Raw genomic sequence first — 16,356 nt, 5'->3', positions numbered from 1 at the left:
GGTCCTTATCTTCCTAACCTTTAGTCACATCATTGCCCTCACCAGCTCTACTCAGGTGAAGATTTCCAGGATCTGCTACCTAGGTCATAGTCTATTTTGAGAAAGAAAATCACCTGCTAGGTTTCCAAAGTTCATGAGTTTGGGTTTTGAGCATTTATCCTACTGCAATGACTGCACGTGCCTTAATGCAACATTCTGGAATTTTGATTATCTAAATGGTTCTCCCAGCAGTCTCATAATTTCGATGAGAACTGAGAGATGGGAGGATTCCAATTTGCCTAATGCCTTAATCTACATTACAGCCTTTCTAATTAAAGCAGACCTATTACTATTAAAAAAATAGAGCAAAAACAAAACATCACGAAAAAAAGCCACCAAAAAAACCCCCAAAACCAAACCAAACCAAAAAACCTCAAAGCAAAACAACAAGAAAAAAACCACCACAGGACATTCTGAAATCCAGGATTATTAGTGACTAAACAAGAAACATTTTTTGAAACTATCACTCAGAATTGTGAAGTCCAAGTAACAACTACTTCATCATTATTTAAAATTCTCCTAGCTGGAACTTCGTAAACACTGATTTTTCCAGTGTTAGGTCTCAAGGGTCTTCTCCAAGTGTATGGAAAGTGGTACCTGTTAAACTTTGTGCTGTTGGTCTTAACTGAACAGAAGCTTCCCTGACTTTGCTGTAGGCTTTGATCCCTCTAGAAATGTTTCTAACATAATTTTGTGCCTAGAACTGATGCTTTCACAGGATTGAGAAAGGCGAGGACTGGCTTGGGGAGAGACTGCTAAGAGGTCTTGCCCTCCAGCTCTCAAATTCACAATCAGCAAAAGGCTTTCCCCTGTTGAGATCAAAGATAACAAAGAGGGCTTCAAAAGCTGCTGGGCCTATTGGCACTGAAAACACAGGAGAGACTGGTGACAAAAGGCACAGCTCACCCCAGAGTGATTCTGTCCCAGGCAGGTGCTCTATTGCAGTTCAGAAACTTACTGCTTTTTGTTGATGGCAGCAACCCCAGGCTTCATGAGAACATACAAAACAGCCGCTAATTAAGCACACATGCTGCCACTTCCTTTGCTTAAATCTATGTCTTTTCCTTCTAGTTTAAGCAAAATCAAAATTAAAGACTGTTCCTCTTTTATCTGATGAAAGTGGGCGATATATAAAAGCCTGTGTTCCACACCCAAGGAACACACAGATCTCTGACCCCTGCACAGAATTCAGTCTTGAAACAGGCAAATTCCAGAGGCCAGCCCAAAAATGACTCCAAACTCCAAATCTTTTCTAGATTCTTTGTTCCTACCAGTCACATAATGCAAAAATACTTACGTGTTCTTGAAAGAACCAGGACTCTGCCCCTACTTCATCCCTCTACCAAGAGGATGTAGCCTTTTCTAGCAGCTGAACCATCAGAAATAAGTGTTTTAGGGTTTTGTCACCTAGAATAGATTGAATTCAAGATTCCTGTCCTCCACTTGCTAAAAAACTTGCTCCTGGCTGGGAAAAAGTCACAGAGGGAATTCAGACTCAAAATGCCATTAACTCCCCAGTGTTAGGTAGAACTAAACCCAGATCTCTAAGTGTTCTGACTCTGAACTGAGGGTAAAGAATACTTCAAATACACTTGCTTAGATTTCATGCACATGTACCAAATGAAAAGAAAAAGGCTTACTAAAAATATGCACCTTTATTCAAATAAGGTTATCTCTGAACTCCAAGTATCAATTTACATCAGTCAGAAACAAACATGAAACTGTCAGCCGTTTGAATTTAAAATAATAAAAAGAAAAAAGTTGACTTTTTTTGGTGTTACAGTCATCGATCATTGAGAAAGGTCAGATTTTCTTCCCACAGAAATTACAAACCAGAGCAATTAATTTACAAACCGTAAACCAGGTCATTTACAAACCATATTGCGCATTTGACTTGTGAAAGGTTCAGGGGTGACCATGTGTTTAATAAACCCCCACCGGTGCAATCCCATTATTTTGTCATTGCCAAATATTTGCACTTATTACCCACGATTCAAATATAACCTGTTCTCCCTAATACTGTCCAACTGCATTCTGCGTCTTTTCCTCCTAGCTGTGAAACCTTTCTGGATAAGAATCAAACACATTGTCACTGCTGAAAGACACCTAGCAGGAGGCTACATTGACTGAAAAATATTCTCAGAATCCTAATTTGTTGCTATCACTTCAAGAACAGACAGGACCAAAGTTGAGCTGGGCAGCTGGGAGTTTTCTTTTGATCCAGTGAGTTATGGAAGCTCCAAGGGAGTCAGCCATGAGATGAATCATGAAGCAAAGTCCCCAGTTCTGTGGTGTCCCATATCAGACCTTCTGTTCCCTACCACAGAAGTTTTCTCATGGCGTGTGCGAGCCACGTCTGACCCAGCAGGCTCCTCCTGAAAACAGAAGGCTCCAGGCTTCCTTCTAGACATCGCCCCAAGCTGCCCTTCTTTCTAACCAAACAAACACAAGAAGGGGCTGCTCCAGCTTTAAATCAAAAGAATGGGTGGGTAAATTCACAGTAACAAAAATCCAGGCTCATTCCAATGGACACATCAGAACTGCCCCTCATTCTGCCAGATATATATCAAAATACTTTCTGCATAAGGGGTTTTGCAAAGCCCGCTGTGACAGGAGTTCTGTTTGGATGTTGCGTTGATGCAAGAAGGTCTGCAACTGAACGGAAACACCACTGTACAATTTCAGAACCATTTAAGAAAATATAGTAAGTTTCATTACAAGAGTCCGGGTTGTAATAGCTTAGACTCAAGGCACCTGGAAATATTTGCTGGTGTTGAAAGAACCGAAGAGATAAATTCCAGTGGGTTATTCTGCTTTATCTGAAAAGTTGTTTATTCATTGATTAGCCTGAGGCAGTAGTTTTTCTCATTAGTACAGCAAAATCTGCTCAAATTTAGAAATGAATCTATAAAGCTATACTGCTTGGAGTATCCTCCATACTGCAGATATGTTAATTGGTGTGTAGCCAGTGTCATTTTCTTAGTATACACAGACATTCGCTTTTTGGACACTGTACTTAAAGTAACAAAATATATTGCATAGATTTATCATTTTTCCAAACTGACAGGCACGATACTGAAGTGTTCTTCATTACAGTGAATTTGGCAGCACGTGTTGCACTCCAAGGGAGCAGACTGCAGAAATGCAATAGGAGTAGTCACATCACAGATCATTTTTTGCAGATTCAGATAAACAGATTAACAGTTCTAAGTGAAATATCCTGATGCATTTGTGTATTTTATAGAATTTAGGAAATCACAGAAATACTTATTCTAATTCTACATACAACTCAAGGACAAAGTTACCACAGATATGTAAACAAGGCAAAATCAATTAATTTCACATTCCTAAGTTGGGCCCTCTGCTTTTTTTCTTTCTTTCCTGAAGCAAATGTTCACTTGATAAGCAGTATCAAAAACACATGTTCAGTCTTATGCTTTTGATATCCAAACAGGAATTGACACAAAACACTGGTTCTACAGATTAACAAACATGTCTGAAGCAAGTTGGTAAAGAAATGGGTTAACACTCAATAGCTGCAGTTTACAATACTCACCATGTCAAGATTTAAACCAAAGTATCTGTACTTGATACACGAAAGACACAAGACAGATTTAGAAAAGTAAAGACAAGTTCACACACTAAATACATCCTTGATACAATCAGACTGGAAGATGGATAAACCAATCACCTTTGTTGGGAAAGTTCCACAAATCTCCCAAAAAAATTACAGACAGACTTGAAACCATGAAAAAAGAAATCAGCCCCACAACGTACTTGAAGAAACTACTTTATCACATTTTTTTCTCACTGCCCAAAATCAAACTGCAAAACAGGGAGAGAAGCTTTTCTTTGCATGTTCTGTATAATTGTTTTTTTACATCAAGTATCAAGAGTATATCAAAAGGCCTGTCTTTGTGTCCACATATTAAAAAGGGTTTAAATAAGAATTAACTAAAATATTCCTATACTGATAAATCCAAGTGGTAAACAAATAAAATGTCTATAATAAATTTTTACCTGCTAAAAAAACCCAAATCCCACAGAAGAATGGTTCTTTGAGGTCTGGGATTTTTTACCTTCTTTTTATTTATTTTTTTTTTAACTGCTATGTCAGGACACTTAGTAGCAAGTTTTCTGCACAAATCATCCATCTGCAATTCACACTCTGAACAAACACCAAGCCTGGGTGTTTCAACTCCTCCTCTGGAATCTTAACAAAAGCAGAGGAATGGGGAGTTTGCCTTTCAGTATTTGTGAGAAAGTCAGCTGAAAACACAGACAGGGTGCACAGTCTTACCCCATCCAGCATTTGCTCCCTGTTTTTAGCATCAACACTTTCAATGGGAACTCATTTTATTTAACAAAATTCAATAATTTATAATATTGAAGTATATCCAACACTAAAATTTCCCTCATTTACAGAAGCGTAGAATTTTCTGTGCATACAGACTGGTGTTATGTACACACAAACGGAAAGGGTCATCAAAAGAACTTTTTGGCTGCTGCTTCTTGTTGGCTCCTGAAAGAAAAGGCAGAAAATAATTCTTCAAGTCTTTTTAATTTGAAACTAGCTAACTGCTTTACATTTTCATTTATTTGAAGATTAGGAGATTCCAATCCTTATTAATAGAGACTTAGAGAAAATATAAGTCATATCACAAAAACAGAATATTTTTTTTCCATTCACAAAGACACAGGTAGCATCACTGTACTTCCAATTTTGCATCAGACACAAAAGGAAAAAAAACAAACAACCCCACGTGAACAAACAAACTGACTTTTAAAATACTGAGAAGCTTCAGAAAATGTTCAAGAGTATCTGATTTGCCTAAATATCAGGGAAAGAATTGACTTTAAGTGGGATTTCCTTTTACCCTCTGGCACAGATCATTAGTTTTCTTAGTGGATACAGACACTGTGGATCAACCACGTCCAGGTGCTGGAATTACAAAGAACTGCAGGGGACCAGCTCCTTGTTTGTCTTGGAAATCATCATTCCAGCTCATGGCAAAACCACTACCAAGCATGGAGGTTGTCCTTTTCATCAATGCGAATAGAATTCAACATTATGACATCACAAGGAGGGGGAAGAGAAGAGAAAGACCGTCCCAGTGAAAAGAAAAAAGAAAAGAAAAAAGCAAAGCAAAGCAAAGAAAAGGACACAACAGTCACGTTGAACCAGGTCAGGTTCCCACTTGATACATGGTGGGTGAATCGGGATAGAATAAACCAAACTTCATTATGATAATTCAGCATTTCCAGTGGGTTCTGGAAATGGTAAATTTTGCATTCTCAGAGGTTTTGAAGGCCTGACCAGTTTAAACCCCAAGTGACCCTATCTGAATTCAGCGTGGACGCCATTTGGAGCAGAAGATTGAACTGGAGACCTCCCAAGGTCTCTTCCAATCGGAATGATTGCTTGCTTTAACAAGATTAACACAATTATACCATTCCAATGACATTATCAGTCAGCAGTTCTAAAACTATTTGCCCTGCTGTCTTTAAGCCACACGAGACTTACCTATACATTACATAACCAATGAATAACACAGTTTGCACTGCCACAAATATGAAGAAATGCATTGTAGATAAGCAGGATGGAAACGGTGGCAACTCTGGACACTTTTGTTTCTCACCAGATGGCTAAAAACCAAGAAAAGAGCAAACAAGACATCCCATCAGAAGACTCAAAAAACAAGGGCTTTGCAATGTGATGTAAAAATCAGAGATGATGGAGAGAAACTACAGTACTCTGAAAAAATAATCTTACTACTCATCTCACTCTCCCCTCCCACCTTTACACTTCTCAGACAAATTGCCTGATGTTAAATTGAGGCTTACATGGGAAAGAATCCATAAATACGGTAAATTAATCAAGGACCTTCTACAGATCATAAGCTAATTCAGCTTAACTGCTACCTAGGCTAGACTAAGGTACTGCTGAATGTGAACACAGTCTTTTTTTTTTGCATTAAGAAGCCTTAAGCAGAGCCTGCCTGAGTTTTCCCTGATTAAAGCTCTCCCTTGTGTGCAGAAGCACCACAGAATCTCCTCTGTACAGAGCTGTTAAGTAGGGGGGGAAACACAAAAAAAAAGCACCTAGAAAACCTAATTGCTTGACCTTGTTTCCACAGGAAATTAGACTAAAAATCATGCTCTTTGTGCAAAACTTCTCATCAAGACCCAGATCATGCAGTTAGGTCAAGGCAGCATAGTTTTAGTGAAGCAGCTTAATGAAGGATTAATTGCTCCCTAAATTGCATGCTGGCTCTCCCTAGCTTTTCACTAAGAGCCAGAGAAAGCCGTGTTACACTCACACTCACACTCCCAGCACAGAAATTACCGCGTTGCGCTGCACTAAGTGCTCTATGTCCCTCTTCACTACGTGAAGGTGTTCTTTGATGTCATTGAAGTGCTGGGTTGTTTCATAGACTCCTGCAGAGCCAGGGTGCTGGGCCCCACTGATGGACCTCAGAGCATCAGTCACAGAACTTCTGAAACAAGACAAACAACAAACCAGCTTTCGTCACACGCCAGCTTTTCTACAAACAGCACCTACACTGGACAGCTTTTAGCTCATTTGAATTAGGCTGAAATACATAATTGCACCAAAAGGCAGCAAGTGCTACTAGCTTTCAAGAATACCTCTCAAGAAATAATCCTTTAGCCAAACTACGATTTTTAAAAATCGCTCATTGTGCAGAAAGCTGCCAACTGCAGAGTGCCCCATCTCTCAGTCACGCTGAGAATAAGAACTAGCAAATATTCTGTTGCCAGACATCTGCTTTGCCTGCCTGACTGCTGAGGGCTACAGAACAAGAGTTCTGCCTCAGGCGCTGGCCAGGGCTCTAGGATCAGCAGAGTTTAATGCAATCTTTGCAGAAACCCAAAAGCTGTTTGAAAAACAAATAAATAAATAAATAAAATCAGTCATGTAAGAAATAAAAACAAGGAAGAGGCTTTAGGGATAAGAAAAGATTTAGATACATCCTTGTTTCGTGATTACCATTTATACGAGGAACTCAATTCCCATATGCATTGTCAAAATACTTAATATTATCTTATTGTGAATTCATTTTCCTTCTACAACAAATGAAATTAAATCCAGAAAAACTTGAGGTTTCATATCTAATTTGGTTTGAAGTAAACTAGTCAATGAAAGAAAAAACCTTAATCTCTAATCAATATGTTTATATAATTTTCCCCCACTGTGCTGTTTCTTTTGAGTTGCAAAGAGGATTATTCTACAGCCAAAATATTTATCATGTGAATGATAATCTCTTCATTATTAACAGAACAGACAATCAAAATGTATGCCTCTGGATTTCTGTTTAATTTACTTAAAACTTTCCATTTGGTCGAGATGGAAGCACACTTCAACGCTTTCATGGAGCACTCCTAACTCTCTGTAGAGTGGTCAGCAATTTTTCATTTACCTGGACTTGCAATTAGTGTGATAATGATAATTTTAGAAGTAAATTTCCCACTGGAAGGTTTTACCTTAAATAACCTGTCATGTCCACTGCCTCATGCCCACTGCCAGTAATTCAGTCTTTCCACACAGCTCACAGTGTTATAACACAAGTGGGACACTCCCTTGGTTCTTCTCCCTCCTAACAGAACCGTCTCTACATAAAGAACAGAAATCTGTACACCCACCTTCCCCAGACCAATCCAGACTTTGTTAAAAGCAAAATAACTTCCCTTAATAGACACGCCTGTATCAAATTGAATTTCTATTGACTTTTGCATTAATAACACCCTGCTGACAGTTTCTATTGTAGGAACATGCAAGATTCTTCTGTAATCAGGTGATTAAGAAATCCACAATCTTGCCAAGAAAATTACTTGGCCCCTAAGTCCTTTTCCTGCGGGATGACAAGCGATGCACAGAGGGGCTGTTTATTTCTCTCTCTAAATAAAGCATTTCTTTAATCTAAGAAAAGTATTAAGATGATGTTACGCAAACTGTGAGCTGGTAAGTAGTCACTAAAAGGGCAGACTGCCAATGTTAACAAGAAAATCTAATTTGCTTGCAAGGTATAAAGATTTGTCAAGAATATTAACATAAAAGCTTCTGTGGAAGAACAAGTGCAAAAATGGAAGCACTCTAATCTTTATTCTACAAAAAACTGACCTACTTAGATAAATCACAGGAGCTGCCCTTAAACTAATATGGGAGTGGGGGAAGCACAACTGAAGGAATTGTTTTTCTCCTTATTTTTTTAAATACAAGGTAAGTAATGCTATGTTTGAGCTGCGGCAAATGAAGGGCTAAACCAGGTTAAAGCCATTCCTGATTAAGACAGCAACAGTAAAACATCTTAAAGGGAGTACTGAGACACCCCCATCAAACACAAGCATCTTCACAAATCTATTTCAGCAGTATAGCACGTTCAAGATAAGGGGTTTACTTCATTGTTTTTAAAGGGGCTGAACTAAGCTGTTGAATTTCATTATATAAATAATGGAATTTCATTATAAAAAAGAGACAAATTATGGCTCTTAGCAATCGTTGGGGCATGAACTGACTTTATTACAGAAATTATATATATGCAGGGAGTCTTCACTAAGGAACTGACACAAACGTCAAGTTTGTCAATACTGTCTCACTGAAATACTGTCTCTCACAGAGGATTTAAATAGAAATCATAAAATTCAAACCACAGCCATAATATTTGGAAGGTGTTTACCTCATTTCCTTTACTTGTCTAATGACCTCTTCTTGGGTTTTCACAACTGTCTCTATCTCTTGCGGGAAAACCTGGTAGGGGCAGGGGGGAAAAAAGATCAACATATCTTGGAAAAAAAAAATTAATCCCACAGCTGGAATCAGGCTGGGCTCTGAATCACCATGGGGTTTATTTACCTGTCCCTGCTGACCTGGAGACCCAGCTCCTCTTTTGGCAATCTCTTCTGTGACTGCAGAGACATATTTCCTCTGCTCATCCAGAATCATGTCCAGCTGTCTGTTAAGCTGTTTGATTTCCAGGTGAATTCGATTCTGCCCCTCAAAGATTTGCCTCAGTTCACGATCACTCACAGTTTCAAAAACATCATCTGCTGCTAAGAAAAAACACAGGGGCTTTTTACACATGTGCACATCCCTCACAAGTTGCATTGGATCATTCTCCTTGCTCCCTTAACATATTCACATCCATCTACCTTCTCCTACAACTTCACCATCCCAACGTCCACAAGACTCTGTGGCAAAGGGATTATTTCTTATCAAAGAAAGGCTGAACCATATCTCAAAAATGCAGATCAAAATAACCTATAGGACCTTTAGAACATAATGTCATAATGTATCACTGTGCAATAAAGATGACAACCTGAAATTTCACCTCTAGATGCCCAAAGTACATTCCCAGTGTATTTGCAGTCACATACAGCTATTAAAATCCACAGAAGTAACAAATGGCTTCCATTATATTTTCAAAAAATCGGGTTCTTGTCTGCCCAGCATTAGGCAAGCATTAGGCAAGCATTAAAAAGCTCTTGCACGGTAAGCACATGTTCCAAGATATGCACAGGCCACCTTTAAAAAAGTTTTCTATGAATGTGCAGAAACAGACCAAAAGATGTCCTTTAAATAATGAAAAAGGCCATGCTGTCTTAACCACCACCTTACAGAGATGCATGACCTCCTCTCCCTTCTGTTGTTCATAATTCCCACCATGTTTCCAGTCATTCATTTTGTTCTCAATACAGGCACCACCAGGATAACTTTAGAAACAGGAAACAAATTACAGTAAAGATTTTAAAATAATGTAAGTAACATCAGTGGGAGCTTAGCAAGATCAGCCAGAGTATCCCTAGTTCAGAACATCCTGGAAAACAAATGTTTTCCTGGACAACTGAAAAATAGCTCAAATAACTTACCTGGCTGTCCTTGCACATCAGGATGTTCCCTTTGAAATTCTTCCTTCTTCTTATCCAATTCTTGCTGAAAGTGTTCAAACTCTTCTTGATACTTCTCTTTATCTTTCTGAGGGATTTCTGCATCTGGTGTTGGCTTTAAAACATTATCAGAAGGAAGGGCACGTGTGAGATTTTTTCATGTTCTTCCCCACTCTTAACACAACTGACTCTCCTGGTCAGATTTCAGAAGTGAACACCTAACAAAATTACTGCAGCACATTCTACATTCAACTGAAGTGAAAAATCACACATTTCCATGTAGATCCAATAGAAAACTTTCCCAATACAAAATTAAAACAAGTTTAACAAGCATAAAGGCTTTTTAGCAGTATGGAATCATCCTAGAAGTAAGGAAAGTTGAAAGTGAGAACAGATATTTGCCCACTTCCAAAAGAAAATGTACTTTATAATACTGCATGGTTTGATTTAACATCATGAGTTTTGTTGCTTCAGTGGTGCTTCCAGAATTCTGGTCTTGAGAACATTAATGACAATATTACTGAAACATTACAATACTAGTTTAATTTTTCTAAACCACATGACAGCACAGCCACATGTCAAAATTGTGAGACAGAAATGCCACGTATGACTTAAGAGGAAATACCATAATTTGGTGCTGCACATACAATAATATGTACAATAAAATATTTTACTAATCATGCATAAAAATTCTTACTGCTTCCTTCCCAGGTTCAGTCAACTGGAAGGTCAGAAATGACAGCACATCATGGTCATCTGTATTCAACAAACAAACAAAAAACCACCTTACAAATGTGTCTAACTCCCAAGCCAACCTTCCACTTGCAAAGGATCTTCAAAAAACTGCATCCTCACAAGTGTTTGTGCAGTGGGGAATGAGAATCTACAGGGGCTTTGTCAGGAAAAAATGAAAATTCTTTAGCTGCAGCAAGGAAAAGTCCAAAGCATGTAAGTAATTTGGGACTGTAAGAGGGTTCATTACATCCCCATGGTCAAAAATTAGTGGATCAACATGAGTAGTTAAAACACAACCACCCAACCAAACTTTCTTGCAAGCCTTACAAGTCTCCACAGCATTTGCCATAATTTTTAACGTTTTCTACCTGCAAGTCCCCCTGTGGCTGCAGATATTCCAAAATACCCTTGTGATGGCAACACCATATCTTCCACTTTGGCACAAAACTCGTAGTCCTCTTTATCCGGAGTAAAGCCATTATTAATTAATACCTAAAAGGACAAACACTTATGATTTTCACCACATTTTTGTGTTAATTTTTTTGTCAGTTCGCAGTAATGCTCACAAAATACAACTTTATTGGGTAACTCAGCTCATAAAAAACTACTTATGTTTGAAAGAGACATTTTACCAACATTTTACATAAGCATTCTATTTGCAAAAGTCCACATCCTAAGAAGGTTCTGGGCAACACAGAACTGATCTACACCAGTCATCCCTTGCAGTTGTGACTCAAAGCTGAAGGAAATTCTGCAGATGCATCCCCAGAGAAAGAGAGAACTGCTAAGTTTAGCAGCCACATCTGGGACACGGAGCTCCCGGAGGAGGCATCAGGCCCCAGGTGAGAACAGAGCAGCCTGGGAGGCTGAAGTTTAACTTTCATTCAGGAGTGACATGCAGCTTTACCCATGACAACACAGTACAAGGTCTGCCCTCTTCCAGGTACAGTCATGTTTACTTTTAGAGAAACTTCTACTACAAAATGATAGCTCTGCACTTTATGGCTGCTACCTGTGAATATATGAACAGCACCTTTCCAGAAGGGATCAGGTGCCAACAAACACACACTCTGCAGCTTTCACAACCTGGCACCACATTAGTATTTTTCTCTCCTTACCTGATTCACAATCAGCTAGTATTTAGAGAAGCCTTAAAGACCCCCTTATACCAGTGGGTTTTAGCCTTTAGTCTTGAAAGCCCTACTATTTCTTGGAGGTGAGAAGCCCCAAGTAGAAAATTTAAATCTACTGTTGCAGAGTTTTAGGTTTTTAGCCACATTTCAAGAACCTCTGGTTCAAAAATCAGCTATAAAACCCTCTGCAACTCTTAGATTAGCTTAAGAAATACCAAGCTCAGGAGCAGCTCAATCACCGGTAGCTAAAACAGATCCTGGCTTTGGGACACCTCTCCAGGCAAGTCCAGAGCAACAGAAGGGTTTGAACATATCATGAGTGTGTTTGCACAACTGCCTCCTAAGTCACATCAGAAAAATCAGCAATACCTGCATTGCAATGCAGCCAAAACGCTGGAACTGACATATTTGTTGCAACTCTGGGAAAATCCAGTCTCACATTTAAGAAGCTGAGAAAAACAAGTAGTTGTGTTATTTGGGACTCACAGTCAGTGTTTTTTGGTAGTAGGTGATCTTGACTCGCACAGGATAGGGCTTGTTCCGAAAGTCCCTCTGACAGGATGCCAGGGCTTGCGTGGATCCATCGCTGTGCAGAAAGGGAGCATCAATAAAACTCTGTGTTATCGTTAATCAGCTGCAACAAAAAAGGGTCTGACTCTCACTAAGCAACCTCAGCACAGTTTTTCAATCTGCAAGCTTTTCCAGGCTGTTTTGCAATTGCACTGAGCTTTCTGCAGGGATCTCCAGTACTGACTGCATGCTGTACTCAGGACACAATGCAGAGGGAATGCAGCAATGGGGAGGTCTGTTTTCTGAGATACATCCTAAGATACAATTTTTAGATATATTCCTGCACCCAGGAAATAACTGCACCAACTGAGCTAGACACCTCTCCTCTCCGAAATCCAAAAAGGTGTCCATTGTGCTGCTGATAAACAATTGGAAACCAAAATTAATCCAACTAATTTAACAGCAATTTGCTTTCAGTCAGTCACTTCTGCCAATTATTATCTGTGTGTGGAGGACCCCCATAAGCAATAGTCTGTACTGTACCTGTACTCATCTGAGTTCATCCATCCCAAAGGGCATATGCCAATAAAATATCCATCAGTTGCCAATTTCTCTGCTGTTACTGCCAAAGCAGTGTTTTAACAAATAAAAACCCTCAAATGTAAAGGAAACAACAAAGTTTTGTATGAAAGAAGCCTTTATAATGCTTCTCAAAGGGTTTCATGGAACAATTCATCATTCAAAAGCAAGCATTCACCAATAATGCTGAAAATAAACTTACTTCTGATGGTCATACAGCAGCTTTCCATTGTTGCCTACAACAATCACTCCGGGATTGTTTTTCTAGGGAAAGAAATGGCACACAAATGGATTAGTTTAATGTGAAGGGAAATATCAGCAACATTTGTGAACGCCTTCTGCTAAAATCAGTCTAAAACATCTACAAGCAAGCCAAAGTTGTGCAGGGAAAGCAATAGCACCCAAGCAGACCTACTACGTACTGTTTAAGTTTCAGGATCATTCTGGACAGGAAAATTGAGAATTGAATACAGCAACTGTCATCCTCATCAGCTACAAAATCTTTGCTGCTCAGCTGCCTCAAAGCAGATTTCTCCCAAGAAAAAGAGCATCTCTGAAGACATGCATAGAAATTGGTGTTTCCAGTGGAAGGGAAACCTGACTAATTTTAGCCCTTTAAAGTGAAAGAGGGGAAGAGTAAGAAAACAACATCCTAGTTTCTTCCTCAACAGGCAGGAAATGAATTTGTCATCTTTGCTGCAAGAGTTTCCTTCCAACCAACCTTCCCATCATTGTCAAACGAATCAAAGAAAATTCCAACACCGTTCCATTTATCAGCTGCCCCGAAAACAGGACCTTCCAAGCCTTGCTCTTCTGTAAACCAGATTGCCTATGAAGAAAGCAAAACGTCATAAGTCAAGATTCACTTTTAAAGCACATTTGTTCTTCTCAGTTATATTAAACTGCTCCTACCAATCCATCAGCTCCAATGCGGCCTCTTCCTGTAACCCGAAAGGTCACTTCCACTTCCCAGTATTCAAATATTGATTTGTTTTTTGTCCACACGGAGCCCTTCTGGCTTTTCAAGGAGGTTGTTATACGGATCTGATCTGCACTTGGGATGGCATCTATAAAGAAAACAAGATGTTCTAACTTTCTGCTTAGCAGTACAAAAGAACGACAGGCATACATTCAGAGAGAGATTCATTTCCTTGCATTAAAGAACATTACTTTTAGGGATTATTTTCTTGAAAAAGAAGGGGGAAAAACTCATCTATAGACAGTTGCCTTCATGTCACTTGCATCATGACGTCAAGTAAAAAAAAAGGTACATTTGAGAATTAAGCAGCAGCAACTAAGTTAAAGTCTGACAAAAACCAAAACCACAGAAGTTACTGCAGAGAAACTGTGCAGATGGAACTGTAAATGTCAACACATTTCACAAGGGGGGACACTCAGGAAAGGCAACGAGCCTTTGGGAGCACCACGGAACCCTTAACCCAGAGCGCACAGAAACAAACGCTCTTCAACCAAGTCCTATTTGCATTTCGAGCTTTGAGACGCCGAAAGCCAGCGGTTTGTGTGGCAGCAGGGCCCGGGCCGAGCTGGAGCGCGGCAGCAGTGACACATCAGCACTTCCCGGCAGCGCCGCCAGAGCCCTCCCCGGGCCCGCGGCCGCCGCACCACGAGCCCATCGGGCCATGGGCGCCTTCGCACCTGCGGGCGGGCCCGGGCACCTCCTCGCCGCCGCCGCATCTCCCCTGCGCCTCCCGTGCCACGTGGAGCCCGAGGGCACGGCCGGCACCCACGGCCAGCTTCGCCCGCGGCTTCTCCCCGAGAGCCCGCGTCCCCCGAGCGGACCCTGCCGCCTCCACCCCGGGAACCCCCGCCCGGCACTTACTGCCCGTGTGCACCCAGAACGGCACCGTGCCATCCGCCTGCACCAGGTGCGGCCCTTTGAAGCTGTACTTGTACTCGAAGCGCCGATGCGGCGCAGCCGCCGCGCCCTCCGTGGCCTGTGCACCGGAGAGCGCCGGGCGGCCGAGGGCGAGCAGGAGGAGCACCAGCGGGGCGAGCGGCGCCGCCATCTTGGCCGAGCTGCGGGGCAATGCACAAGGCCAGCGGGGCGGCCTCTGATTGGCCGAGCGCGGGGGCGGGCACGTGAGGGGCGGGGGGAGAGGCGAGACCGCGGTGAGGGCGGGCCGAGGGCGGGGCTGGGGGCGGGGCTGAGGGCCGGGCACCGGGGCGGGCACCGGGGCGGGCACCGGGTACCGGGCACGGGGCACCGGGCACCGGGTACCGGGCATGGGGCACCGGGCGCGATCGGAGCGTGGCCCCGATCCCGGTCCCTCCTGGTGAATTTCCGAGCAGCCCCGGGTCCGAGGGGCCGTGCGCTGTGAGCTGGGGCGCGGGTCAGCCGCGTTCGTGCGGCCTCTCAGGCAGCTGCGAGCCGCTAACGGTGCACAGAATGTCTGAAAGATAAATACGCCGTTCGTTCCCCTCAGTGTTACTTCCTTAGCTAAGACGGCGCATCCACCAGCTCTTTTCGGTTCATTTGCAGAGCAGTGGAAGTCCCGCAGGGAAATGCGCGCTGTTTCTCCCAGCATGCGAGACCAGCCTTCCGCAGTGTGAGCAAGCCCAAGCTCCGGTGGCAGGCCCGCGCCAGCCGTGAGCGGTGACAGCGGCGACAGGTGGGGACAGCCCCGACACTGCCCGCACGGGAAACACGGCCGGTGTCGGCGCGCAGCGTCACACAGCCGGCAGGGCTTGTCGAACCGAGAGTTAAACCAAGCACTGAACCAACAGTTAAGAGCTTCCTTTTCCATTCTCGTCATTTTCAGCCTGTCTCACTGCCTTATTGGAGAAGAAAATGCTTATCAGGAGTGTTTTTCTTTTTCAGTTTCTTTACACCCTTGGGTTTTGTTCTACATTTTTCACACCCATTTGATTCTGACATCCCTTCTTTTCCTCTTAATCTGCAAATATGAGCAATCTAAGACTCACTACGTAGGTTCAGAGCCTGCTAAAAAAGAGGACGACCTTGGAGGCATTTGGGAGAGATTAAGCTATTTTTCTAAAATGGCACACATTTCCTTCAGCGTGGGTGAAAGTAAAACCTTACATTCTCACTTCTTTATCAGCTACACAAAGGAGTAAGCAAATATATGACCAGATGAAACTTGGCAAGCAAAATGTTTCTGAGATAAATTTTAGAATGTCTGCATATAAATATATTGAGGATTCTTGAGCAGTTAACATTTGTTTCTATAGAGAAAGAAGTGCTTGATGTTTTGTTTTGTATAGTGTCTTCCATCCAACAATATTCTAAACCATCCCTGATTTATGAATCTATTTTGCATTTTTTAGAGCATATGTGTGGGAGATGTCATGGGAATTGGGAGTCTCTTCTTGGCAGCTTTCTAGACACAGAAAACTCAGCAGTTTTTCTGTCCTTTAAAGATCTAGAAAGTAATTTTTTCCAGTAAAATTCTGGAATTACTTCAGGGGATAAAACGGT

At 41.5% G+C, this 16,356-nt stretch overlaps 1 protein-coding gene across 2 annotated transcripts; it reads right to left on the bottom strand.

Annotated features, from left to right (window-relative positions):
• Window positions 1-1,675: 1,675 nt before the first annotated feature.
• On the bottom strand, window positions 1,676-14,954 carry LOC134431724 (protein ERGIC-53-like). 2 transcript variants are annotated; one of them, XM_063179855.1, is made up of 13 exons: window positions 14,740-14,954; window positions 13,812-13,966; window positions 13,621-13,728; window positions 13,102-13,163; window positions 12,297-12,396; window positions 11,046-11,169; window positions 10,640-10,698; window positions 9,925-10,057; window positions 8,912-9,108; window positions 8,736-8,806; window positions 6,386-6,536; window positions 5,564-5,685; window positions 1,676-4,561 (listed from the first exon to the last, which is right to left on the bottom strand). In XM_063179855.1, exons 1-13 carry the CDS (start codon window positions 14,924-14,926, stop codon window positions 4,525-4,527), a joined length of 1,506 nt encoding a protein of 501 aa, XP_063035925.1. In that variant the 5' UTR covers window positions 14,927-14,954; the 3' UTR covers window positions 1,676-4,524. The 2 variants fall into 2 exon arrangements, with proteins under 2 accessions (XP_063035925.1, XP_063035926.1); XM_063179856.1 differs by having other exon boundaries at window positions 8,912-9,105.
• Between the last annotated feature and the right edge of the window lie 1,402 nt (window positions 14,955-16,356).

Source organism: Melospiza melodia, chromosome Z, assembly GCF_035770615.1.
Source record: "Melospiza melodia melodia isolate bMelMel2 chromosome Z, bMelMel2.pri, whole genome shotgun sequence".
Classification (NCBI taxonomy): domain Eukaryota; kingdom Metazoa; phylum Chordata; class Aves; order Passeriformes; family Passerellidae; genus Melospiza; species Melospiza melodia.
This window is presented reverse-complemented; position numbering and strand designations above follow the sequence as displayed.

Coding starts and splice junctions, on each gene's coding strand:
- LOC134431724 (XM_063179855.1), bottom strand. CDS start 14,926: ATGGCGGCGCCGCTCGCCCCGCTGGTGCTCCTCCTGCTCGCCCTCGGC. Junction 10,699..11,045: donor AGCCACAGGGGGACTTGCAG/GTAGAAAACGTT, acceptor TGTTGAATACAG/ATGACCATGATGTGCTGTCA. Junction 4,562..5,563: donor ATTGGTTATGTAATGTATAG/GTAAGTCTCGTG, acceptor CTTTTCTTTCAG/GAGCCAACAAGAAGCAGCAG.